Here is a 27,636-nt window from a genome sequence, read left to right as displayed (position 1 = left end):
TAGGGACGTGGTGTATCACAGGCATAGGCAAACTCGGCCCTCCATATGATTTGGGACTACAACTCCCATCATCCCTAGCTAACAGGGCCAGTGGTCGGGGATGATGGGAATTGTAGTCCCAAAACATCTGGAGGGCAGAATTTGCCTATGCCTGGTGTATCATATGCTTACCCAAAGCACATACAGTGGTACCTCAGGCTACAGACGCTTCAGGTTACAGACTCCGCTAACCCAGAAATAGTACCTCGGGTTAAGAACTTTGCTTCAGGATGAGAACAGAAATTGGGCTCCGGCGGCAGCGGGAGGCCCCATTAGCTAAAGTGGTGCTTCAGGTTAAGAACAGTTTCAGGTTAAGAACAGACCTCCGGAACGAATTACGTTCTTAACCCAAGGTACCACTGTACTATGAATTTTGCTTCCAGGAAAGAGAGAAATGGTCATCTGGATGACTTCCTTAGGGTCTGGATGACTTCCCAAGGGTCATCTAGTCCAACCCCCTGCAACGCAGGAATATCAGTGAGATCATACATGGCAGATGGCCATCCAACCTCTGATACTCCATATCAGAAGAGGGCAGGGTACCACATGGTGGCTGTTTCTCTCTTTTCTGGAAGCAGAAAGCCGCAGCTGAACCACCACCAACAACAAAAAACAGATGGGCAGAGGAGAAATAATAAAATGATCATGATGGAACAGGATGTCCCTATTTTCATCGGAGAAATGTTGGAGAGTATGTATTCCCACCTTAGAGAGAGGAGAGAAAGTGGATGGGATAAGTTTTCGCCGTCTCCTCTTACCAGGACATGAGGTCATCCTATGAAGCTTGGAAGGTTGGAAGATTCAGGCCAGGAAGAAAAGGAGTATCAGTCTTGATGCATTTTACATCCATTAACACAAAAAGCAGCTGAGTGTTTGCAAAAAGCTCTTCTCTGACCAAGAGGCTCAGCTCCCTCAGGGGCAAAGCTATAATCTCTTGGCCTGGCCTCTCATTGGTTCTGGTGCCACCTACTGTTGGGCTCCTTGCCTTCCCAGCCCCAATGGGCCCTAGCCATCAGTGCTATTTACCTGTTCCTCCCTCCCCGAATTGTAATCTCCTCGGGTCAGGGACTTGCCCTTAAGCTTGCTCTGTAAAGCTGCCTCCCTCCGTGTCAGATTGTTTGCCCATCAAGCCCAGTACCACCAGTTATGACTGGCAGAAGCCCCCCCCCAAGACAGAGAGTGGTATCTTCCATAATCTCCTGGTCATTTTAACCGGAGATGGCAGAAATTGAACCTGAGAACTTATGGGTGCACTACTGATCTGCCATCCCTCTCCAAAAACCAGACATTCTGATGATGCTGTACGAATTAACATTCTCTATTTCCAGTGTTCAGGCTGCAAATAGAGGGGAAGCCAAAAGCAGTGGCGTAGCGTGGGGGGTGCAGGGGGGGCCGGCCGCACCGGGCGCAACATCTGGGGGTTAGGGTTAGGGGGCGCAAATCCACGGGCTAGGGGGTGAAAATTACTTGCCTTGCCCCGGGTGCTGACAACCCACGCTACACCACTGGCCAAAAGAGTAACCAACCAAATGCAAGGAACACCCGAATTTAGCAGAAGTACCAAAAGTGGGGGTGGAGGGGACTAGGAGACATTAAAGAAGCTCAAAACCAGACCAGTGAGAACAGAAGAGACCTGCTAGATCAGGCAAGTGCTCCATCTACTCCTGCATCCTGGTCTCACAGTTGCCAGCCAGATGGGAAGCCCCCTTGCGCACAAAAGCAGGTCTCCCTTCCTGTGGTTTTCAGCAACTGGTATTCAGAAGCATTGGCGCCCCCGGCTGTGGAGGCAGAGCAGAGTCATAGCGGCTAGCAGCCATTCACATAACTCTGTTCTCCACAAATTTGCCCACTCCTCTTTTAAAGCCACCCAATTTGTTGGCCATCACTGCCTCCTGTGGGAGTGAGTTCCACAGTTTAACGATGTGCTATGTGAAGAAGTAGGGACGCGGGTGGCGCTGTGGTCTAAACCACAGAGCCTAGGGCTTGCCGATCAGAAGGTTGGCGGTTCGAATCCCGGCAACGGGGTGAGCTCCCGTTGCTCGGTCCCAGCTCCTGCCAACCTAGCAGTTCAAAAGTACGTCAAAGTGCAAGTAGGTAAATAGGTACCGCTCCGGCGGGAAGGTAAACAGCGTTTCCGTGTGCTGCTCTGGTTCGCCAGAAGCGGCTTAGTCATGCTGGCCACATGACCCTGAAGCGGTACGCCAGCTCCCTCGGCCACTAAAGCGAGATGAGCGCCGCAACCCCAGAGCCGGGCACGACTGGACCTAATGGTCAGGGGTCCCTTTACCTTTTATGTGAAGAAGTACTTTCTTTCATCTTCCAACATTCACCTTCACTGGATTCCCACCAGTTTGGATGTTAACGAGGGAGGAAAAACTCCCCTCTGTGCTATGGATATTTTTGTATACCTCTTACTCTCCTTTTCTCTAAAGCGATAAAGTCTCAAATGTGGCCCCCTGAGCCTGCTCTGTAGCCACAGACTGCTGGCTGTTGAAGGATGATTATTTAATTAGAATATTAAAAGAGGGGACTGTTGTGTAACACTGGAGGTTAAACCATTTGGGCAGCAGGATGCGGAAAGCCCCCTGAAGACGAAAGGCAGTAAACCCGCTTGATAGCTGGCCTACCAAAGGGTAAAATGGCACAGGGCACCAACTGTGCAGTTTGTGAAAAGTGCGCTTAGATAGTACACTTAAAGGTTCCTGCGCGTTAGCCACCAAATGGAGCACATTAATGCTATTTCTGAAGCAAGAATGGCGGTTGGTGCCATATGCTTTACACCTCTCTGCCCGCGTCCTGCTTGCCCTAGGCAGCAGGACGGGTTCATTTAAGAAATATTGCTTTTAATTTCACATCCCGTTAGACAACGACATCAAATGCAGAAGGAGCAGCGGGGTTCCCGTCTCCTCCAAACTCTCAGGAGCGAGGCGTTTTGCGCTTTGCATTAAATGCAAAGGTTGCCTCCGGCCGGCAAGGATCTGCATCGGATACTTCCCAAAGGAACTGCAGGGTGCTGACTCGAAATGGCCCATTAGTGAAGGGTTACTTGGAAAACCAACAGAACCGTCTGTCTCAGAATGGTCTAAGGAAAATATTGAAGCCGAAAAAGAAAGAAATCTGAGCTCTACAAGAAGATTCTGTGGTTGGAGAGACATTGGCCCAGCTGGACGTTTGGGGATGGGTCCATAGCTGTCAACTTTCCCACTTTCTTGCGAGGAATCCTGTTTGGAATAAGGGAATTTCCCTTAATAAAAGGGAACCGTTGACAGCTATGGATGGGTCTGCTGGGGCCCACTTGTAAGAGCCTTCTAGCCCTCCCCTAAGAAGTGGCTTTATACTCAGTCAAAACATTGCTCCCCCTGGCTCAGTACTGTACTGTCCACACCAGGCTTCCTCAACCTCTGCCCTCCAGATGATTTGAGACTACAGTTCCCATCATCCCTGACCACTGGTCCTGCTAGCTAGGGATCATGGGAGTTGTAGGCCAAAAACATCTGGAGGGCCAAGGTTGAGGAAGCCTGGTCCACACCAACTGGCAGCAGCTTTCCAGGGTTTCAGGCAGGGGATATTTTTCCCAGCCCCGCCTGGAGATGCTGGGGCTCTTTTGCATACAAATCTGCTGTCAAGACACCAGGCATGGCCAAACTTGGCCCTCCATATATTTTGGGACTACAACTCCCATCATCCCTAGCTAACAGGACCAGTGGTCAGGGATGATGGGAGTTGTAGTCCCAAACATAGCTGTCAACGTTTCTCTTTTTTTAAAGGGAAATTCCCTTATTCTGAATAGGATTCCTCGCAAAAAAGAGAGGAAATGTTGAAAGCTATGGTCCCAAAACATCTGGAGGGCTGAGTTTGGCCATGCCTGCAATACACTCTCCCTCAAAGCAAAGTAAGAATCTAGTCTTCGTCAGTCATAGAGCCATAGAGTTGGGAGGGACCCAATCATCTAGTCCAACCCCCTGAAATGCAGGAATATGCAGCTGTCCCATACAGGGATCGAACCTGAAAGCTTGGCCTTATCAGCACCACACTCTAACCAAGTCCAAATGAAGGGCTGCTTTAAATAGGAATGTCAGATGCTGCCTACCAACTAAGACAACTGGTCTACCCAGCTTAGTTGTGTCTGCAGTGACTCCCAGTCCCATCTGGAGACACCAAGGATTGCATCTGGGACCTTCGGCCAGCAAAGCAGATGCGCTACCCAGTGAGTTATGGCGCTTACCCCCCCCCCCAATTTATTATAGTCCTCATCGTTCTTAATGAAGGGCTGATTTAAATAGAAGTGTAGACATCTGAGCCATATCATTGGTTCACCTATGTCTGATGCTCCGCCCACTAAGCTAAGGCCCCTCCCACCACCTCCTTGCTCCCTCGCCTTTCGCTCTGGCTCAAACAACAGCTGCATCAAGTGGCTGATGCAGATTTTTGTTCCTTCTGTTCCGAGTCTTTTGAATGACTTTGAAAACGGAATAGATTTATGATGTGTGTGTGTATAAATTTACTTTGTTCCTTCTATAAGTGAAATCAGGTGGTGGTGAGTGCCAACACAAATACTTCCAAAAGGGAGTAATTGGGGAGGTTTCTGTATGCTTAGACTAAGGAAACATTAAGTTTGCAAAAGTACCAAACACATCGCCTCCCCACAAAAATATCCACTCAGGCCCTGTCTCCTCCTCCTCCTCCTCCTCCTCCTCCTCCTCCTCCTCCTTCTTCTATCTGCCCTTCACCCTAAGGTCCCTGGGCAGGTTACAACAATTAAGATGGGTATTATACAGTTCAGAAAAAGGCAACAAAATGATAATTGAGACGAATCAACTCCTCTATGGGGAAAGATTGCAGCATTTGGAGTTTAGAGAGAAAAGGTGAGAGGTGACACAAAAGCAATTTATGAAATTATGCATGCCATCGAGAAAGTGGATTGAGAAAACTGTTTTTTCTCTCTCTCATGACCCTAGAACTCGGGGACATCCGATGAAGCGATCGGGAGTGTTAAAGGAAGACCTTCTTCTCACAGCGCTGAGTTAAACAGTGGAACTCCCACCTGCAAGATGGCTGACAATTTGGGAGGCTTTAAAAGAGGATCAGACAGATTCACGGAGGAGAGGTCTATCATTGCTTCTGAATAAGAGTTGCTGGAAGCTGCGGGATAGGCGAGGGTTTCCCACAGGGGTCTGGGTGGCCAGCTCTGAGACCAGGATGCTAGACTGGATGTTTAGCTGCATAGCTGTCAACCGTCCCTTATTTGGCGGGAAAGTCCCTTATCCCAGTGCCATGTCCGGCTGCTGTCCCTTATTATGTCCCTTAAATATCCCAGGTTTCAAAAGAAGCAGCTCCTCTCCTTCCCTCCCTGCCGGCCAGGGAGGAGGGAGGCTCCAACTGTGTTGCTTGGCTGCATTGCTCACCCAATAAGGAGCCTAAGAATGACTGGGGGTGGAGCTTGCACGCCTTGTGCCGATCAAATCGGCCGCGTTGCCTGGGGACTCGCCTTTGCTCAGTGCTTCCCAGCGGAGAGGTGACGGTGGTTTTCCTTGCTGCATCCCCTTTGCCGGGTTGCTGCGCTGTGGGAACCACCACTTGAGGCTTTGTTTGGCTGCTGGCTGGGCTTTCTGCCTTTGGCTCGGAAGGGCTCAGAAGTCGAACATACCTGTGCTCTGAAAATCCTTTATTTTGGCTGCTGGTCCCTTATTTTCAAATCTGTAAGTTGACAGCTATGTTTAGCTGAGATTCCTGCATTGCAGGGGGTTGGACTAGATGGCCCTTGGTGTCCCTTCCAACGCTACAAATCTATGATTCTATTACTAGATGGACCATTGGCTCATATTCTTATACGTATGTGTTGTATGTCCTTTACAGAGGATAGTCCTCTCTTTGAAGGTATTTTTTTTTTTTACAAAGTAATAATAAGAAATAAATAGGAATAAAAATGTGCATGTCACCCCTGAGACCATTCCATCATAACTATCCAACCTCCTAGAATTTCAACACCTATTGCGATGGTTAGAACCCTTTCCGTTTAAACAGTACGAATTCTACGAAACACCTTATTTGAATGTATCTTCTGCCTAAAGGACTGTCTAGTGTACTTTAAACCTGAAATAGGGAGGGCAGGAGGGAGCACTGAAGTGGACCATTCACAATGAGTGCTTAGACCACAGCAGGTACACAGGGCTGTCTTCTCCACCAGGCTGAGATTTCTTGTATTCCTATTGCAATTGTAGCCATTCTTTCTTTCTAAAATGGCACCGAGACACGGCCACTTTTTCCTCTTTCTTGGTGACGCGTGTCCTTTCTCGGGAGCCATTCCAGTGAGGCCCAAGGAGCCACAGTACATTAAGTGTCCACTGGGAAAGGAAACTGGGGAAACTGGGTAGAGAGGGCATGGAATGGAGTAGCCCCAAGTGGGGCATGGCTGGCCAATTGGAACCCTGAACAGGATCGCTCAATGCTGCAATGTTTTTGCTGCAATTCCCACTTGTAAACTCTTCATTAAACAAAAAACAAAGACCACAAATAAATCTCTGGAGCTCTCCTTTCTGTCGGAACGATTATCTCTCCAATCTAAGCGCCTAGTTTCTCCCAAGAATTTTCTTAGTTCCCCTCCATGTTGCCTGGACCCAGCCTGTTACCACTGACCACTGCACAACAGTCTCTCTCCATTTGCACCCCAGATGACCGCTCTGGAAGCTGATGGCCGGCCAATGTCACACTGCCCCTTTGGCCACTTCCGCCTCCCTCCAGTTGTCCTCTGCAAAAGAGTCCAAACTTGTTACATAACCGGGACTGATCGCCATGGAAGCCAGGAGGAAAAAGTGCCCATTGTAATTTCGTGGGAAACATTTGCAGTCTTTGTTCCGAAAGCCAAACTCCCCACCCTCCCTTCTTGTTGAAGTCCTTGCCTTTGAGAAATAAATCTCTTTCATCCATGAGCTTTACAGAAGGAAAAGAGAAACAGCCAATCTGCCAAATACAGAGTCCCAAGTGGAACGCCAAATGAAGCCAAAAAAAGAGAGAAAGAGCACAGGCAAACCTGGAGGCTTCTGGGAAAATCGCAACTTTAGGGATGGTTTGGCAGGCCTCAAAGTGGTTGTTATGACGATGGAGCCGGTGTCTATTTTCAGTTATTTAATAAAATTTACATACTGCTTGGTTGTACATAGAACATCTAAGTGGGTTACAAAAATATTATTATTATTATTATTATTATTATTATTATTATTATTATTATTATTACATTAATATCCTATTTTTTTCCTGCAAAGAGCACAAGGGGATGTACATAGTTCTCAAATTTTCCCTCAAAACAACCCTGTGTGGTATGTAAGGCTGAGAGACAGTGATTCACCCTGTGGGTTTTGTAGCTGAGTGGAAATTTGAACCCTGGTCTCCCAGGTTGGAGTCTAGCGCGCTAACCACTGCTCCACACTGACAATAAGAGATAGAGTTAAAAACATTATTTTTAAGAAAGGGAATAATTAATATTGACAATAAAAACACATGACTTCTACATGTCTCAATAGGCTGAAATGTTTTAAGCAGGTTCTGAAAAGTGTGCACGCCCACATTAAAAGATTGATTATAATTAAAATTGATTAAAAGATTGCTAAATATACACATACATACAGTACACACAGACACTGAGTTGGACCTTTGGTCCATTTAGCTCAGTATTACCCACTCTGACTGGCAAGCAACTCTGCAAGACTTCAAATGGGGAGTCCTTTTCTGCCCCATGTGGAGAATTCAGCTCACCAATTCACCAAGAACATGTTCTTTTGCTGTAATAGTATGCAACTTTTTTTAAAAAAACAAAAACCCAATTTTTATTAAAGTTTTTACAATGCAATAAAGTAATATCTAGAACAGATAGAATCAAAAAGACAAGAAAGAGAGGATTAGAGAGAAAGGGAACAAAAAGGACAGTAGGAAATAATAATAATAATAATAATAATAATAATAATAATAATAATAATAATAGGCACAGGTTTGATCTTTATAAGAAACCTCCTTTGGCACAAGCGCACCCTGATCATCAGCCAGCAGTAATTGGGAAAGTAATGGGTTTCCTAATGTACGAGTTGTTGATAATCCACCTGCTTATTTTGGGGAAATGCTCCCCCCCCCAACTCTGCTCTCCCGCTTTCTGCTCTCTAAGAGGCTCCCATCCGCACACACACACTGTCTTTCCTCCAAAGGTTGATGGTGGCAGGTTGCCATGGACACAGCATCCAGGTACCTCTCTTCCTGCTCTGCCTCAGCCAGCAAGGCTGGGACTCAATGGCCTTGCAAATCACAAAGCAATCAGGGAAGGGACATTCCCCCCCCCCCGCCCCCACTGCTTGTCCCCCTCACCGGAGAGGCTTGCATTTGCCCAGCACACCTGAAGTTCAAGGTTAAAAGTCACCTGTACTACTTCCGGGATCTGCTGGAGCTAAGAGAGGATAAAAATATTTCTTATACGCTGATCAAATTAGAAAACCACTTAACACCACTGCCAGTAAAATGAACAAGGAGAACAATTAATGAACAATTAAAAAAAATAGCTACCCAAAAATCCACAGATGGAAACAGGTTTCTCAAATAAATAAATTTATTTTTTAATTTAATTTTTTTTTAATTACAACATTGAACTGCAGCTATCTGGGCAGCAGGTTTGGTATTTGTTATTAATGAACAAATTTATATTATTCAGAAGCAGTGTGGTGTAGTGGTTAGTGTTAGACTAGGAGCTGGGAGACCAGGGTTCAAATCCCCGCTCAGCCATGAAGCTACCTAGCTGACCTTGAGCTAGTCAGTGCTTCTCAGGCTAGCCTACCTCACAGAGTTGTTGTGGAGATAAAATGAGGAAGGGGAGAACATATGCCACCTTGAGCTCCTTGGAGGTGGGGGAGATGGTATATAAATGCAATTAATAAATAATAGAATTGTAAAATTAGAAGGGACCACAAGGGTCATCGGGACACGGGTGGTGCTGTGGGTTAAACCACAGAACCTAGGGCTTGCCAATCAGAAGGTCAACGGTTTGAATCCCTCCGATGAGGTGAGCTCCCATTGCTCGGTCCCTGCTCCTGCCAACCTAGCAGTTCGAAAGCACGTCAAAATGCAAGTAGATAAATAGGTACCGCTCCGGCGGGAAGGTAAACGGCATTTCTGTGTGCTGCTCTGGTTCGCCAGAAGCGGCTTAGTCATGCTGCCCACATGACCCGGAAGCTGTACGCCAACTCCCTCGGCCAATAAAGCGAGATGAGCGCCGCAACCCCAGAGTCGGTGACGACTGGACCTAATGGTCAGGGGTCCCTTTACCTTTATAAGGGTCATCTACTCCAGCCCCACCCCCTGCAATGCAGGAATCTTTTGCCTAACCTGGGGCTCAAACCCACAACCCTGAGATTAAGAGTCTTGTGCTCCACCAACTGAGCTATCCCCAGCATAATAAAAGATGGTGATGATGGTTGGGAATGGGCAGAGCGGACCTACTGAGAATAATAGACCAAAGTTAGTGGCGCTCAGTAAAGCCAGTGGTTCTACTCTGAGTAAAACTTAGCTGGCTACAACCCTGTATGATACTGAACCTGCGCTAGCGGGCAGAGAATATTGGGTACACAGTCCACAGGGCCAGGATGCGAGAGATAATCTGGATCAATTGACACAGAACACGAAAGGTTTCTGCTAGTATAGGTGAAGACTGAAGAAAACAGTTAACCCAGGTGTGCAGACTCTGGAAATTAGTTTGTACTTGAGATCTTTGGCCTCTGACATCCCAGGATTTCTCGTAGCCCCAAACCAGAGCAGGTTTGTGTGTGTGTGTGTGAACAGCAGTGATCCTAATTCCGCAACAGGCTTTAAGAAAGCCCCACCCACACATTCCCATGTAACTGTAGTTACATAAGACCCCTCCTTCCCCAAATAATCTCGAGTTGCCCTATTTGGCAAAAAGAGGAAAGTAGCTGGGGCGAGGCCAGGATTACAAGAGAACATCTGGAGAACGGCGTCCAGGATGCTCAGTGGCGGCAGGCAGCTGGGATCCCTCTGCATCCTCGCAAAGGTAGCTGTGCGGCAGACTTGAACCTCCATCCTCGGAGGGAGGATGCCTCTGACGGGGATGGGGAGCCTGGTGTCCAGCAGAGATTGTTGGGACTCCAACTCCCATCAGCCCCATCCCTGAAATCTACGGAAGATGGGCTAATAATAATAATAATGATGATGATGGTCATTTGGTGGGAGGAATAACAAGCTTCAGCTTTGGAAGGCCTGGTGTGTGTGATCACAGCACTTGGGGTTGGACTAGATGACCCTTGGGTTCCTTCTATGATTCTTCATTCTCCTCTCCAGTCAGGTCCCGCTTGCGAACTTCCTAGATTCAGGACTGAGGAAAGGGAGGACAGAAAAGGATGGACGAAAGCTTGCTCCAGGAAGAGGCTGTGATGAGAGATCATTAACTACGAACCCCAAACTAAGAACTCCCAAGTTTTGCAGTGTTTCTTCGGGTTGATAGCTGATGAAACTGCCATGGCAGCCACCAACTTTGAAAGAGGACAAGGCAAACTCATGCAGAGGGCTGTCTACGGCTACTGGCCGCAGTGGGTTAATACCAGTTGCTGGGAACCTCAGGAGTCCTTCTTGGGCTCGGATCCTGTTTGCAGCCTTTCCATTTGGACACCTGGGCGGCCACTGTAAGAACAGGATGCTAGGCTAGCTGGTCCAGCAGCTCTTCTTATGCCAACAGCCAGGATAATTCAAAACAGACCCTCCATCTCCTAAGGCAGTCTACCCCTGAACTGGAGAGATGATGGAGAGAAACAATCAAGGATGCTTTAAGTGCCCTGCCTGGGGGCCTTCCATCAGCAAAACTGCTGGACCAGTGGCGTAGCTTTGGTTGCCAGTGCCTGTGGCTGCACTGGGGGATGGGGGACAGGCAGAATAAGCATGTGCATTCAACTCACAGCTGTCAACGTTTTCCTTTTTTTAAGGGAGATTCCCTTATTCCGAATAGGATTCCTCGCAAGAAAAGGGAAAAGTTGACAGCTATGATTCAACTGCCTAATGGTGTCAGTCCGCATCAACCAGGAGATTGCAGCCACAGAGATAAGAAAAGAAGAGTCGTTCCATTGTCTGGAAATGCCACTTCCTGGTTTGCACCGAGTATATTGAGGCAATTTGACCAAACTGCGGGAGGCAGTGGAGGACAGGGGTGCCTGGCGTGCTCTGGTCCATGGGGTCACGAAGAGTCGGACACGACTAAACAACAACAACAATATTGAGGCAGCACCGGGTGTTGAAATTTTGTGCCCCTATTTTGCACCCTGGGCAACCGCCCCAGTGCACCCCCCCATGCTATGCCACTGTATGGACCTAGATGGGCCGTACATTCTTAATAGGGTAGAAATGAAATAGAAACTCACAATTGGGTTAAAGTCCCTAACCCCAGGAAGAAATAGCCTCTTCTTCAGCTGTGGGAGAATCTCTGCCCCAGCCCCCAGGAAAAGTCCCAACCCGCATTCCTGAGAGATCATACATCTCTCTTACACTTCTAAAATCCAAACATCAGGTCCCCGGCTGCCGGAGAGGGTATTAAGAATCATATCCTTATACTTAGAAGAGGCGGATAATCTCCCAGGCTGCAGAAAAGCATTAAGCAGAGGGCAGAGAGAGAGATTCTCAGCTGGTACAACTCTGAGCCCATGCCTGCCCACGTCAGTGCTTTGAGCATCCCCACAGCAAGGTGTAGGGAACCTCAGGACCAATTGTGGCCCTCCAGTGCTTTTAATTACTATTATTTATTATTATTCTTTTTTGAATTTATATACCGCCCTATACCCGGGGGTCTCAGGGCGGTTCACAGAAGACATCAGCCTTAAAAACCACAATATATATAATCAAAATGAAGACATCCCAACATCCCTCTATGGCTACTTTATGAACAAAGAGGGGAGATCCGATCAGAATTCCTTGCATCGCATCTGCACTAGTTCTGCTATTATGAGCTTTTTCTATGGAAGGAATTGTTTGTTTAGGTTTACATCCCTGCTTCTCGGGGCAGTTTTAAGACTCTGCTCGAACATACATTGACCCTTAATTTTTTTCTTAAAAAAATGTAAACGGAATGCAACGTGTTAACGCATCCGTAACTTGAAGCGCATATCCGGATGATGAATTCATACATTTGATGCCCAAACCTCACTTATAAGCTCTGCTTCCCTTTGGACCACATCAGCAAGGACATGAGCGGTCTGTCATCTGAGCAGCCTGGACCGCCACACTGCCCAGGCTTGCGCCCTGGAGAGGTCACTTGGGTGTTGCTAACACAGCAAAAACACCACAAAGGCAGCAAGTTACCGGTCTCTGCAGCCACAGCAGGCAGTGCGATTCTCCAGCGGTTTGCCTTCACCCCTGGAAGCGTACTCCATTGTCTCTCGAGACATGGATGCCAACAAAATGTAGGCAACCGACAGCCTTCCGATAGTAGAGCATTTGACTGCAGATCACGAGGTCCCCAATTCATACCCATGCTTCCCCTTTTTCCAGTGGAAATAAATGCAGTGCTGTTAATCTGAAATGGCTAGTTTCCAAATCATGCTGTCTTTGATGAGAGGCAGTGGTGATGCTGGGTTAGGGGGTTGGACTAGGAACCAGGAGAGACCAGGCTTCAGATCCCTACTTGGCCATTAAGCAGGCAAGGCACTACAGTGGTACCTCGGGTTACATACGCTTCAGGTTACAGACTCCACTAACCCGGAAATAGTACCTCGGGTTAAGAACTTTGCTTCAGGATGAGAACAGAAATTGTGCTCCGGCAGTGCGGAAGCCCCATTAGCTAAAGTGGTGCTTCAGGTTAAGAACAGTTTCAGGTTAAGAACAGACCTCCAGAACGAATTAAGTACTTAACCTGAGGTACCACTGTACTTTTCAGTCTAACCTACCTCACAGGGGTGTGGAGGGGGAGAACCATGAGCAACCTGAAGAAAAAATAGATAGACAGATAGATAGATAGATAGATAGATAGATAGATAGATAGATAGATAGATAGATAGATAGATGATAGATAGATAGATAGATAGATAGATGATAGATAGATACCTGTAGATAGACAGACAGTCAGTCAGTCAGTCAGTCTAAAATTCCTGGTAGAGGACAAGGATCTAGAGATCACGCTAGTAAAGGTACCCCTGCCCGTACGGGCCAGTCTTGACAGACTCTAGGGTTGTGCGCTCATCTCACTCTATAGGCCGGGAGCCAGCGCTGTCCGCAGACACTTCCGGGTCACGTGGCCAGCGTGACAAGCTGCATCTGGCAAGCCAGCGCAGCACACAGAACGCCGTTTACCTTCCCGCTATAAAGCGGTCCCTATTTATCTACTTGCACCCGGAGATGCTTTCGAACTGCTAGGTTGGCAGGCGCTGGGACTGAACGGCGGGAGCGCACTCCGCCGCGGGGATTCGAACCGCCGACCATGCGATCGGCAAGTCCTAAGCACTGAGGTTTTACCCACAGCGCCACCCGCGTCCCTTTAGAGATCATGCTATGGGTGGCCAAATTCTGTGCGACTGCCGTGACACCTAGGGAACAAGCTGTACTACCAAAATGATTAAGGTTTTAAATGACAATTTTAGATTATATTTTAGTGATCAAGATTTAATATATATTTTAAACTGCCGCTATATCTGTATTGTCTCTGTTATACCCAATTGCCATTCAATGTATTCCTGTTGTGTTTTATGATTTTCCTGATATTGTAAGTGAGCCGGAACGTAATAATAAAATTCATTCATTCACTTCACAGATAGATAGGGGGAAAACAACCACCTCAAATCAGCCCCAGCCAGCCAGGCCAGTGGTCAGGCGATGTAAAGGCCAGCAACCTCAAATGGAGGAAACCTTGATTTGGCTGATCCCTGTGCAAGAACTATCCTGACCGACTCCACACCAGAGGCCTTCCTCCTGGGCATAGTGGATCAATCGGTGTTAAAGAAGGATAGAACCTTTTTTATGTGTGCTACAGCAGCAGCAAGAATTCTCATCGCAAAGCATTGGAAGACACAAGATCTACCCACCTTAGAAGAATGGCAGATGCAACTAATCGACTATATGGAGATGGCGGAAATGACTGGCAGAATCCGAGACCAGGGAGAGGAGTCGGTGGAGGAAGATTGGAAGAAATTTAAAATTTATTTGCAGAAATATTGTAAAATTTTTGAATGTTGAGGACATTGAAATGAATTGCAGGGGCTTTAGCAACAAAGTAAAATGTAAGATTGGATTAATAACAGATAAATTAATAGGATATGAATTTGCTGAATTAATTTCTAAAAAGGGATACAAGAACGGGAGACGTGAGGAAGTCGGGAAGATAAGTTAATTGAAGATGAGAAATTAAGAAAGAGGGAATTTTTGTTTTTTGTTATTATATGTGTTTTTATCTCTTTTTTCTTTTTCTTTTGATGTGTTCAATGTTTGTATTTTTGTATTGTATTTTTTGTGATTTTGTATTTTCTTTGTCTTTGCATATTTTATTGAATGCTTTTTTATTGTGAAAACTTAATAAAATATTTATTTTATATATATATATATATATATATATATATATATATATATATGCAGGTTTTGGTGTCTTCGGGTGTCTTCCCGTGTAAGAGTTGGGGTGTCTAGGTGACGTTTCGACGAGGTCTCACTCGTCATCTTCAGGCTGGTGCTTTCGGCTTCTTGTTACTAGAACAGAGCAGGGTCTCAGTGTTTGAGTTCCTATAAATACTGTTGAGGGGGTGTGGTGTATAGCCTCCAACGTTCTGGGCAGAGAGGAAGTTTCCAGGTTAGTGTGCCTTTTCTTCTTTTGTTCATTAATTACTTGAGGGATATCTTGAGTGATTTCTTGAGTGATATTCTGAGTACCACTTAGGAGGGTCATTATATATCCTGACCAACTCCACGTTCTGCACCTGAGCAAACGAGACTCCAGACCCACCTGACGGAAACTGGACTATTCTAGACAGACGAGAGCCGGAAACTGTAACCAATCCAAAGCTTTATTTTGAGTACAACAAATCTTCCTCTCCAGAGGGGGAGAGAGGAGATGGGCATTTGGTTGAGCAGTGAGTGGCATTAGCAAGAGATTATACAGCCGCACATCCAGTTTGCGGTGCGGGGAAGGAAGTCAGGTGTGCTGAAAGGAGCAGAGAGAGGACCTCGTCCCGTGTACCTGGGCTGTGTTTGCACGTTACACTCAAACCACGGTTTAGTGCAGCATTATTGAGCGGGACTGCCTCTCCCACAACCCTCAGCCTCCTGAGTAGCCAGGACAGTGTCAGAAGCTGTTGCAAGCTTGCATCTGAATGAGGCGCCACGGCTCGACTATGGTCTGTGTCAAAAGATGCCAAATGCAAACCATGGTTTCGTGAAGCTGCCTTGCTGAAATGAGCCCTTGCTATGGTGAAACTGGGATTGGACATGGCAAGTTTAAGGGGAATTGGAATCTTCTGAAATCCTCCTTTTCTGGCTGTGCGAGAGGATAAGGAAAGGGGGAAAGCACGACTGCTAGAGGGGACTAGACTCATTCGCGTGGCACTAAACCGTGGTTTGGCATGATGTGCAAACATGGCCAGGGAATATGCTAGGTATTTTGTAGCCTGGGGGCAAATCGGGTTGCATCAATAGCAAACCTTCACCCTGTCCCTAGTTTTGCTCCCAACACCAGCCCACGTGACTATCTCACCCCAGCCCAAGCGCTCAACTCTCAATTCCCGCACAGTTTGGTCGCCCCCCTCTCCTCTTCAGCAGCAAAAGCCTGCCCTGCAATCTCTCAGCTTAGAACACATTTTGGTCGCGTTGCCAACTACTTTCCCCATCATGGCTCCTGTGTCCTTCAGTACTTGCCGAACAACGTTCCCAACCAAGTAAAAAAGCCCTGTATTGTTTATGTTCTGGGGATTAATCCAACAGGCTCAGCTCTCCCACTCTGGCTTGATCCCCACCTGTTGAACTTCAGCCCCCTGCCTCGTTCCCATCACATAGCAAGGAAAAGGCACAGGAGCCTTGGTAAGGGAAGACGTTGGTGAGATGATTTCCAAATTAAGGATTCGGTTGGGGAGCCGGGCAAGCAAGGAGAACAGGAGGAGGTCAGCACTTTTAAGAATAAGGCACAGCGATTCCCCCCACCTTAGGGAAAGTGTGTGTGGTCAGTCATAGGCAGAAGCAGCTAAAAGTAACACTCCAAAGCGTTCCTGTCTCAGATAAAAATCAGCTTGAATCTGGGACGAGGAGCAGGACTGGAAAATGCCCCCTGAAAATAACATGCATATAATTCAACCCGCTGAGGGGACCCTATCCTGCCAGATTCAGGTGGACAGGATGATTGACAGGCACAGAGCTAGGCAAGGGTTACGAAATAAGATTTGTCCGGGGAAACAGAGCCGCAGAAGTGTGAAGCTTGAGGTTATTCTGCCCCCTGGTGGCCGAAAGCTGTAACGGTCTAAAACTGCGACCCAAGATGGGAAGGAGGAAGGAAAACCCGAAACGGACCAAAAACCGCCCACTCCCCACAGCACAAACATACATTTCCTGCAAACATCAGCCCCCACCTGATGCTAGGTGGGGAAGGCGCCAGTGCCAGGTACGAGTGCAAAAGAACAGCCCGCGGAAATGACACACAAGCGAGCAGTCGGCCAGGATGGAGACGCACACCCTGCCTGGAATGGAGTCCCGGGGAGGGAAGAACTGGCACTGGATTATGGCACTCGCTGGAATGGACTCTCCAAAATGAAAGGAAGAGAAGAGTGGGATGGGTGTCAAAAAAACAACCCCGCCCAGAAATGCCTTGCCTTGAGGCGCACCTGACCGCAGCCCGGTGGCTACGGCGGCATTCTCCAGATTCTCTTTCTTTGGTGATGCAGCCAAACCCCAGCCCAGGTCCCGAAGGAATGGAGGGTGGGGTGGAGGGAGACAGAGAGAGAGAGAGAGAAAGAGAAGGAGGTGGAGATAACACAAGGGCCCTGGGTTGCGCTACAGCTTGCTGTGGATAAACTGAAGCAGTTTCTCCAGCTGAGCGTCCAGGGAAAGCTGGTCTCCGTCGTTGGTGATGACCCAGTCATAAGGCACGCCCTGATCCAAGCCACATTCGGATTCCGCGTCGTCAATCCCTGGGGTGGAGAGGAGAGGGAAGACAGGCAAAAGTTGGCCATTTTGTAGTGATCAGGTGGGATTGCTATGAGGAATTATAACAAATATAGAGTAAGCCATCTGTGTCAGCAATGAAAGCATTGCGTTGACTGGGTTTAAACTATTTTGATATGATTTTTGATCAATCCACACCTCTGCATCCCTGTTCCATTTCTCTTTCTTGACCAGGCACGTACACAGACAGGCAGGCGTCCTGGGTCATCAAAGACAGTGGGCAGTTTCTTTGCTGTAGCTTTTCTGATATGTTAATCTTAGGGCCAGGAAAAAGGTTTCACATGAAGGTGATAATGATCGCTGTCCTCCTGGCCACCCTTCTTATCATGTGTATTGATTGTTTATGACCTCTGGGGTTGCTGAATACACTCCTTTGTAGTTTTCATTCATTTACCCCAAAAGTATGCATGCTTAACTAGTGTTTGTAGTTTAACTTTGTTCCAACGTGGGGTTTGTTGAAATGCTCAGAAGAAATCTGATTGATTCTTACGAACACTGAGTAAAAAGTTCTTTTGTGAATAAAACGACCTGGGCCGGAGGGTGGAGACAGAGATTATTATACGCACCCTTCCCATAGTCTTGCTGGTTCAAGCCTCTGTGTGTATTCTTATTAATCAGAGTTCATTCCTTCCTTTACTTTGGGAATGCCTCACATTTGACTTGCTGGTGCTAAATGGTCTCGGTCCCGTATAGCAGGGGTGGCCAACTCTCAAGAGACTGCGATCTACTTTTAAAAACTGGCGATGATCTACCCCCGTTTTTGGGGGGTTCAAAGTTGTTGGGATTTTTTTTTTAGGGAGGAGGAAAGCCCTGTTTTTAGGGGTTTAAAAAAAAGCTTTGGTGGGCAAAATTCCATTGGCGGGGGGGTTAAAGGCAAGGGACAAAGGGGTAAAGTCACTCACAAAAATATCACTATGGATGAAACCAGCAGCACAGAAAAAGCTCCATCTTCCCTTCCAGAGATCAAACAACAATGGAGGGCAGGGCGAGGGCAGGAGGAAGTTTTAGTGATGCTAAGGAAAGGAAGCCAGAGATTGACCGCAATCTACCCACCTCGCGGGGATCTGCCAGTAGATCACGATCGACCTGTTGGACATCCCTGCTGTATAGCGATTTAGATTCTCAAGAATACAGTCATAACTCGGGTTGAAGTCACTTCAGGTTAAGCCTTTTTGGGTCGCGCTCCTCGGCGACCCGGAAGTAACGGAGCGCGTTACTTCCAGGTTTCGCCGCTCGCGCATGTGCTCAAAATGACGTCATGCGCATGCGCAGAAGCGGTGACGCGGGTTGCGTTCGCATCCAGAGGTACCACTGTAATCTTTCGGAGAATATTCTCAAGAATATTCTCAATTTATGAGAATATCAGAGAATTTTCATTTAAAATAGGAGAATGTACATGTTATAGGACAAGTAAAAAAAATACGATTGGCATGTTAAGGTTTGATACAAGTAAATTCAGTAATAGGCTATCTTGTGCTTCTAATAGCGCTAACACTTAATGACTGATTTGGTGACTAAAACACAGCTTGATAAACAAAACTATATGCATACATATAAAAAAGCAGCCATTATCATTAAATATATTATCATTATATGATAATATATTTCAGTATGTCCTCTGGTAAATGGCACCTTGTACCATTGAATGGCACTGCAAAAACCAGTTACTGGCACTAAATAAAAATATAGAAACGTCAACTGTTTAAATCAAGGCCACCTCACATGCTGTTACACATAATTGTATAGGCCTAGGTACTTTAAGTGTATAAAGCATTAAAACTACTTTCTGTAAAAACAAAATCACACTGTATGGCCAAAGGTATAGAATTGCTAAGAATAAGGTCACACCAAAATCGAAAAAAAGGCTATTACATATAGTTGAAATACAAACAAATTCAAATGTTCATTAAATTAAATGAATAGCATTTTTAAAACTAAAACTAAACATAAAAATGTTTTCTGTAGCTCACATTTCAGAACTGCCAATGGTGAATGGCACAATGCCCAGTAATGTAAGTGGATCAAAAACAATTAATCATTATTCATTACTTACACTGGCAATATCACAGCTTGACTTATTATTTACTAGATTTTTAAGGTTTGTAAAACTGGTTCTTACATTAGAATTTACAGTTTGTGGAGAATATTCTCCAGAGAATTTTCTAGCAGAGAATATTCTCACCTTACCTCACTAGTCTTTTATATCTAAAGGAGTGTCTGAAGGAGATCAGTAACTCTTTGACTTTTAGAAGACATCTGAAGGCAGCCCAGTACAGTCATACCTTGGAAGTCGAACAGAATCCGTTCCGGAAGTCTGTTCAACTTCCAAAACACTTTCAAACACCAAATCGCGCCTGAAGCCAATCAGAATCTGCGGAAGCCCCGTCGGACATACGGCTTCCAAAAATAGTAGTTCGCAAACTGGAACAGTCACTTCCGGGTTTGCAACATTCAGGAGCCAAAACGTTCAGGAACTAAGCTATTCGAAAACCAAGGTACGACTGTATAGGGAAAATGTTAATGTTAGATGTTTTGTAGTGGGGGTTATATTTTGCTGGAAACCGCCCAGAGTGTCTGGGGCAACCCAGTCATACGAGCAGCATATGAATAATAAAATTACTATCATTATTGACACAAGATTCCCAAATTCAGGTGGTGGGGAAGAGTGGATAGGACATAGGAATGGCAGGATAAGGCCACCATCCTGACCAGAGATGCCAGGATAGCTCCGTTGGTTAGAGTGTGGTGCCGATAGCGCCAAGGTTGCAGGCGCGATCCCCGTATGGGACAGCTGAATTGAAATACTTTATTGTCACTTTTACAACTTGTATACAGTGAGATTACACGAGCACCCCCCACTCAGCTCTCTTAGTCTTAATTCCCCTCGTTTACTGACACACACACACCAAACCCGAAAGTCAATTGCCCTGTTGTTATCTTTTCATTCAGCAGCCTAACAGCCCACAGACAGAAGCTGTTCTTTACCCTGTTAGGGCAACTAATCAGGCTTCTATATCTTCTGCCTGAGGGCAGGAGATCAAGAAAGTGTCGGCCAGGGTGTGAATCACCCCTGAGAATTTTCCTCACTCTCCTGAGGCAACGTTCTTCCGCTATTTCGTCCAGCGGATTCACGGGACAGCCCATAATATCTTGTGCTATATTCACCACCCTCTGTAAAGGAAAAGGGACCCTTGACCATTAGGTCCAGTCGCGGCCGACTCTGGGGTTGTGGCGCTCATCTCGCTTTATTGGCCGAGGGAGCCGGCGTACAGCTTCTGGGTCATGTGGCCAGCATGACTAAGCCGCTTCTGGCGAAACCAGAGCAGCGCACGGAAAAGCCGTTTACCTTCCCACGGGAGTGGTACCTATTTATCTACTTGCACTTTGATGTGCTTTCGAACTGCTAGGTTGGCAGGAGCAGGGACCGAGCAATGGGAGCTCACCCCGTCGTGGGGATTCGAACCGCCGATCTTCTGATTGGCAAGTCCTATGCTTTGTGGTTTAACTCACAGCGCCACCCTCGTCCCACACCACCCTCTGTAGGCACTTCCTACCAGATGGTATCAAACCAGCGTACCACACCGTGATGCAGTATGAAAGGACACTTTCTACTGTTGACTGGTAGAAGATCATCAGATGTTGATTGACATCGTTCTTCTGCAATACTCTGAGGAGATGGAGTCTCTGTTGGGCTTTCTTAACCACCTGGGTTGTATTCATTTTCCAAATAAGGTCTTGGAAATATTCCTGCCTTGAAGGGGATTGGACTAGATGACCCTTGTGGTTCCTTCCAACTCTACAATTCTATAATTCCATGCCTACGGAAAGCCCAGACAAGCAGGACTGGAGCACCAGTCCCCTCGTTGGTTTCCAGCACCTGGTGTTCAGAAGCATCGTCAAAGCGGATTGGCTTTGACTTGATTGCTCACCTAATATATATAGGAAGAACAGTCCTTAGGGGTGCAGAAAGCTCCTTTATAGCAGGTCAACCTCGTTGGTTCCAGTCTAGTCCAGTTTTGTCTACACTACATTGCCGCATCTCTCCAGGATTAACCCCCCCAGAGCAGTGTTTCTCAAGTTTGGGCCCTCAGCTCTTGTTGGACTACAACTTCCATCATCCTCAGCTAGCAGGACCAGTGGTCAGGGATGATGGGAGTTGTAGTCCAACAACCCAAGCTGGGGACCCAAGTTTGAGAAGCGCTGCTTCCCCTTCCCGCCCCATGAACTTACTAAGCTCACTTCTCACCTTCCCAACCTCATTTCTTCATGCAAATGTGATGAGGCAGTACAAGCCCTCCAATGGGGGCTGCGTGACGACAACCTTGCCTTTCCATGTATATAGGAGGGAAAGGTTGTCATTTTATGTTCAGTCTTATTTTCTCGCAGAAAATATTATGATCTGAACTATTATTTTTATTGGAGCAGGGATTTTTTCTACTTACTGCAAAGAACTGTCAAATAATTAAATGTTTTTGTTTTGTATTGAATTTTAAAAGCCTAATTGCACACCAAGCCCTGCATTGGCCAATGAGCAGAGAAACAAGGGGCAGGCGTGCCTGCGGCTCACTCACCCATTACGAACACCCAGGCCCGTCTCTTTCGCGTCTCCTCCGTGGCCACAACACGCACCACTTTCACCAGATCCCCATACACGTCCTGGAACCACTCCACGTCTGAGATTCGCCTCGTGTCACTCACTATCTGCGTGGGAAGACTAGCGGGTTAACATCCGGGGACCTGGGTTCGAATCAATCCCTGCCACCAGCAATTTGCCACCACTCAGCCTTACCCAGATGGGCTGTGTAACGCCCTCGACCACAATGCGGCAAAAGAATCCCGGGTCGGTCTGGCGCCGCTCCTCTCCCCATCGGATCATGTCCTGCCGATACGTCTCCTTATAAGAGCTGGAGTCCAAGAGGCGCTGGAAGTCCAAGCCGTGCTCCTACAATGGAGGCCAGAAAGGTGAACCAGTTATCAAAGCTCCGGGATGAAAACGATTGGCGAACAAGACCAATCCAAGAGTCTACTCCTAAGTAACTTGTGGGACTCACTTCTTCGTGAAATACTGTCAGGAGCTGGAGTCAGGTGTATGCCAGCGATGAACCAATAAACCACCTGATGTCAGTGAAGTTAACTGTTTATACAAAGAGACCATATAACACTGGTCCTGAAAGACCTGCATTGGCTCCCAGTACGTTTCCGAGCACAATTCAAAGTGTTGGTGCTGACCTTGAAAGCCCTAAACGGCCTCGGCTCAGTATACCTGAAGGAGCGTCTCCACCCCCATCGTTCAGCCTGGATCCAGCTCCAAGGGCCTTCTGGCGGTTCCCTCACAGCAAGAAGCCAAGTTACTTACAGGGAACCAGGCAGAGGGCCTTCTCGGTAGTGGCGCCCACTCTGTGGAACGCCCTCCCATCAGACGTCAAGGAAATAAACAACTATCTGACTTTTAGAAGATGCCTGAAGGCAGCCCTGTTTAGTGGCTGGCAAAAAAACCCAGCCAGATGGGTGGGGTACAATAAATTATATTATTATTATCAGCAGGTCTTGCTTGCCCCAAAGAGGCAGGTGTGAGGACTGAAGGGCCCTGCCTTCCCACAGCTGAGTCCTCCCCAAGCAATCTGAGACACCTCAGCGTGTCTGCCTTTGCTCTGCCCTCTTCATACCTCTTCTGGTCCGGGGATACCAAAGGGGAGAGGAGCTGGCCGCAGCAGGAGGGGGAGACTCCCTGGTGTCTTCAGAAGCTTGCCTCCCCCCCCCCCCGTCCTCTCCAGCCTCCACTTCTGTCTCTGATTCTGGGCCTCTCTCTGCCATAGGCTCCTCCCCGCTCACTAAGCCTTGTTCCCTCTTCAGCATGGGTAGGCAAACTAAGGCCCAGGGGCCGGATCCGGCCCAATCGCCTTCTAAATCCAGCCCACGGACGGTCTGGGAATCAGTGTGTTTTTACATGAGTAGCATGTGTGCTTTTATTTAAAATGCATCTCTGGGTCATTTGTGGGGCACAGGAATTCATTCATCCCCCCCCCCCAACTCCAGGCTTGATTATTGTAACTCGCTCTACGCGGGGCTGCCCTTGAAGCTGACCCAGAAACTCCAGCTGATGCAGAATGCTGTGGCGAGGCTCCTTACTGCAGGATCACATTCATCCAGTGCTTTACCAACTGCACTGGCTCCCGGTGGAGTACAGGGTCAGGTTTAAGGTGCTGGTTTTGACCTTTAAAGCCCTATGCGGCCTAGGACCCATGTACCTATGGGACCGCCTCTCCTGGTATGCCCCGCGGAGTGCCTTAAGGTCCACAAGTCGCAAGGTGGTTAGATTGGTCTCAACTAGGGCCAGGGCCTTTTCAGTACTGGCCCCAACTTGGTGGAACGCTCTGTCACAAGAGACTAGGGCCCTGCGGGACTTGACATCTTTCCAAAGAACCTGCAAGACAGAGCTGTTCTGCCTGGCTTTTGGTTTGGACTCAGTCTGACCCTTACGTTTCCCTCCCCTTATGGTTTTGATCTATGGCCTACTTTTAAAATGAGGCTGCATTTTAAATTGCATTTTAAATTGGTCCCCCCCCCCCATTATGATTTTACTGTAATTTTACTGGTGTTAGCTTCCCTGAGCCCGGGTCTGGCCAGGATATAAATAAAATTTATTATTATTATTTATTACAGTGGTACCTTGGCTTAAGAACTTAATTCGTTCTGGAGGCCCGTTCTTAACCTGAAACTGTTCTTAACCTGAGGTACCACGTTAGCTAATGGGGCCTCCTGCTGCCACCGCCGCGCGGTTTCTGTTCTCATCCTGAAGCAAAGTTCTTAATCCGAGGTACTATTTCTGGGTTAGCGGAGTCTGTAACCTGAAGCACCTGTAACCTGAAGCGTCTGTAACCCGAGGTACCACTGTATTATTATTATTATTATTATTATTATTATTATTATTATGAGGAGAAGAGACAGAGGAGAGGTAATCTATCCTAGAACGTCAAGAGAGCCTTGCTGGACCAGGCCAAAGGCCCATTCATTCCAGCTTCCTGTTCTGACAGTGACCAACCAGATGACTCAATGGGAAGCCCAGAGACAGAACCCAAGGACAAGAGAAACTTCCTCCCCTCCTGCAATTGCCAGCAACTTGTAAACGGACACATTGTTGTCCCCACCTGTGGGTGCAGAGCATAGTCATCATGACTAATAGCCATCGATAGCCCTCTGCACCAGGAATTTTGCCCAACCCTCTTTTAAAGCCACCCAGTTTGGTGCCCATCACTGCCTCTTGTGGCAGGGAGTTCCACAGTTTTTCAAACTTTTATTTGTCCGCAATCTTCCGGCATTCAGTATTGCTGAGCGTCCACGTGTTCCGGTTTTATCGGAGAGGGAGAAGTACAACTCTCCGAGACACGCATGATTTTATAAACTCCGACCGTGTCCCCTCTCTTCAGCCTTTTTCTCTGGAATAAAAAATCCCCAAATGCTGCTGCAACCTTCTCTCACAGGGGAGTCGCGGAATCCCCCTCGATCTATTTCAGCCGCCCCTCTCTTTTCCAACTCTCGGCCTAACTCGGCAAGGATGCTATCATGCACATAACACAAAAGATAAAAGGGTACAAACTGGGGGAGCCACAACCTACCTTGGCATACTGCTCTTTGAGGGGTTCTGACAGCCGCAGGATAGTGCAAACATCAGGGCCCAACCTGCCAGGAGAGAAAAAAATTAAATTAAGCAGATCCAGAAAAGGCAAAAGTTTCCTTTAGGGGAGAAGGGCTATGGGTAGGTAGGCAAACTAAGGCCTGGGGGCTGGATCCGGCCCAATCACCTTCTAAATCTGGCCCGCAGACAGTCCAGGAATCAGCGTGTTTTGACATGAGTAGAATGTGTCCTTTTATTTAAAACACATCTCTGGGTTATTTGTGGGGCATAGGAATTAGTTCATTTCCCCCCCCCAAATATAGTCCAGCCCCCCACAAGGTCTGAGGGACAGTGGACCGGCCCCCTGCTGGAAAAGTTTGCTGACGTCTAAGCTACAGCTCAGTAGCAGAGAGTCTTGTTTTGCATGCTAAAGGTCCCGGGTTCAAATCCCAGCGTCTCCATGGAGACAGTCACCCACTGCGAGAACACGATGCTGGACTACCTGGGCCACTGGCCTGATCCCAGCAGCCAGGCTCTTCTTCTGAACTCTGTCTTGGCTTAAACAAGGCCTAGTCTCTCCCCATCAGATGCGCTGCAAAGTTTGAGAACATCACCTCCCTCCAGGGAAGGGCTTGGCAGACTGTGGATCTTGCCTGCTTTCCCACAGAGCCTAGGACTTGCCGATCAGAAGGTCGGCGGTTCGAATCCCCGCGATGGGGTGAGCTCCCGTTGCTCAGTCCTTGCTCCTGCCAACCTAGCAGTTCGAAAGCACCTCAAAGTGCAAGTAGATAAATAGGTACCACTCCGGCGGGAAGGTAAACGGCGTTTCCGTGCGCTGCTCTGGTTTGCCAGAAGCGGCTTAGTCATGCTGGCCACATGACCCAGAAGCTGTACGCCGGCTCCCTCGGCCAATAAAGCGAGATGAGCGTCGCCGCAACCCAAGAGTCATCCATGACTGGACCTAACAGTCAGGGATCCCTTTTTAATAATAATTTATTATTTATACCACACCCATCTGGCTGAGTCTCCCCAACCACTCTGGGTGGCTCCCAATCAGATGTTAAAAACAATACAGCATTAGATATTAAAAACTTCCCCTAACAGGGCTGCCTTCAGATGTCTTTTAAAGATAGGATAACTGCTTATTTCCTTCACATCTGAAGGGAGGGTGTTCCACAGGGTGGGCGCCACTACCAAGAAGGCCCTCTGTCTGGTTCCCTGTAACCTCACTTCTCACAATGGGGGAACCGCCAGAAGGCCCTCGGCCTTTACCTTCACCTTAAGGACTAACGTTGGATTAAGCTGCTGCAACTCGTGGCCTTCCCTCTTCCCCACACCCCTGCAAGGTGGGCTCCTTCCAGCTGCCCATGCCAACTTTTCTACACTTCCCCGCAACCTTCTCCCAGCCCCGTCGCGTGTTGCGTCACGTGTGAAGGGGGAGGAAGGAAACAAAAGGAGGAAACACGGAAGACCGCCTTGCTCCCCATCCCTAAGCCGTGGGGTATCGCTTCTTTCCCCTCCTAACCCCGGGGAGAAGGGAGGTCGGGGCCGATCTCGCGTGCGCTCCCGCTTCGGACGTTCGCTGCGGACACGGGAACGGGATTGAGAGAGAAGTCTTGCCACCACCCCTAAAAAAGGCTTGGAAATTGAAAAATGGGGGGACCGTGGCGTGTCGCTTCTTTCCCCTCCTAAGCACGGGGAGAGAGGAGGTCGGGGCCGATCTCGCGTGCGCTCCCGGTTCAGACGTTCGCTGCGGACACGGGATTGAGAGAAGTCTTGCCACCACTCCAAAAAAAGGCTTGGAAATTGAAAAAATGGGGGGAAATACAGGCTTGGGAAGGTCTCTCCCCGCCGGATCCCGCGCGCACGTGGAGCGGTGGGTGGTCTTCCGCCTGCATCCCACCCACCCGCCATCATGCACCGGGGGGGGGCAGAGCGCTTCCTCCCGCCCGCCCGCTCTTGTGCAATCCCCGCGGGGCTGCTTACTGGCTCTGGATTTCCTCGGCCACGAAGTCCTTGCCCGACTTTCTCTTCCCGCTGAAGAGCAAGACGAGCTTCGGCGTCTGGGCCATTGCAAGGAAGAACTCCGCAGCAGCAGCAGCAGCAGCAAGCAGCACTCAACAACGTCTCCCTCCCTTTGCCGGCCTTAATGGTCTCGTCCGGAACTGAGCATTCCGTCCCGCCGCCCTCCGCCCGCCTCGCACCAATGGGGACGTCGCAGGCGCCGCTTCCTGGAAAGCGGGCGCTACCAAGTGAGGAAAGCGGAAAAAGGGGGCGGTGGGAAGAGACGGACGGGACGAGGGAGACCGAATCACGCGGCGTGGGCGGAATAGAACGACCTGAAAGAGGGAGGGGCTATCCTTAAGCCACGCCCCGTATGGAACCTGCGTCCTGGTGTGTTAGGAGGAGACAGGCGTCATTTGCATATTTAAATATGATATTATTATTTTTTTAAAAAAAAATCATCTCAGTTTAGGCACGAAGGACAGAAGGGGGTCATTTGGGAGGCTTATGCCGCAATACATATATTCCATTAAAAAATAATAATAAAGAAGTTTTTTACGTTTATAAACATTTCCTGAGTGTTGAGTGTTTGGAAATAGTTAAGAAATAATGACTTTTGAAATATGTATTAAAAAGGGGGGGTTTTCTCTTCTCTCCCCCACCCCAGTTATAGCTGATTCACAGTGACACCAAAACAATTCTACTGAATTTAAAGTATTTTAGATTTCACTCTTAAATTTGAAAAAGTGTAATGAGCATGCCCATTTAAAAATGAGTGATGTACAGTATACTTATTAGTATTAGAAGATAGTCTT

At 47.8% G+C, this 27,636-nt stretch overlaps 1 protein-coding gene and 1 long non-coding RNA gene across 2 annotated transcripts in view; one reads left to right on the top strand and one right to left on the bottom strand.

The window, feature by feature from the left end:
• The window catches only part of LOC308575376, a 137,794-nt gene extending 111,744 nt beyond the window's left edge, over window positions 1-26,050 (top strand). Inside the window, exon 2 of the long non-coding RNA XR_014002828.1 lies at window positions 25,633-26,050. This is a non-coding gene — a long non-coding RNA (uncharacterized lncRNA). The remainder of the gene's footprint in view (window positions 1-25,632) is intronic.
• On the bottom strand, window positions 15,042-27,052 carry PMVK (phosphomevalonate kinase). Its single transcript, XM_081173886.1, has 5 exons — window positions 26,804-27,052; window positions 24,819-24,882; window positions 21,992-22,144; window positions 21,774-21,903; window positions 15,042-17,168 (listed from the first exon to the last, which is right to left on the bottom strand). The coding sequence occupies exons 1-5, from the start codon at window positions 26,887-26,889 to the stop codon at window positions 17,032-17,034; spliced, it is 570 nt and encodes a 189-aa protein (XP_081030012.1). The 5' UTR covers window positions 26,890-27,052; the 3' UTR covers window positions 15,042-17,031.
• Between the last annotated feature and the right edge of the window lie 584 nt (window positions 27,053-27,636).

This window comes from Podarcis bocagei (assembly GCF_964188305.1).
Source record: "Podarcis bocagei genome assembly, chromosome: 16".
Classification (NCBI taxonomy): Eukaryota; Metazoa; Chordata; class Lepidosauria; order Squamata; family Lacertidae; genus Podarcis; species Podarcis bocagei.
Note: the sequence above shows the minus strand (reverse complement) of the source record. Positions and strands in the feature narration are given on the sequence as shown.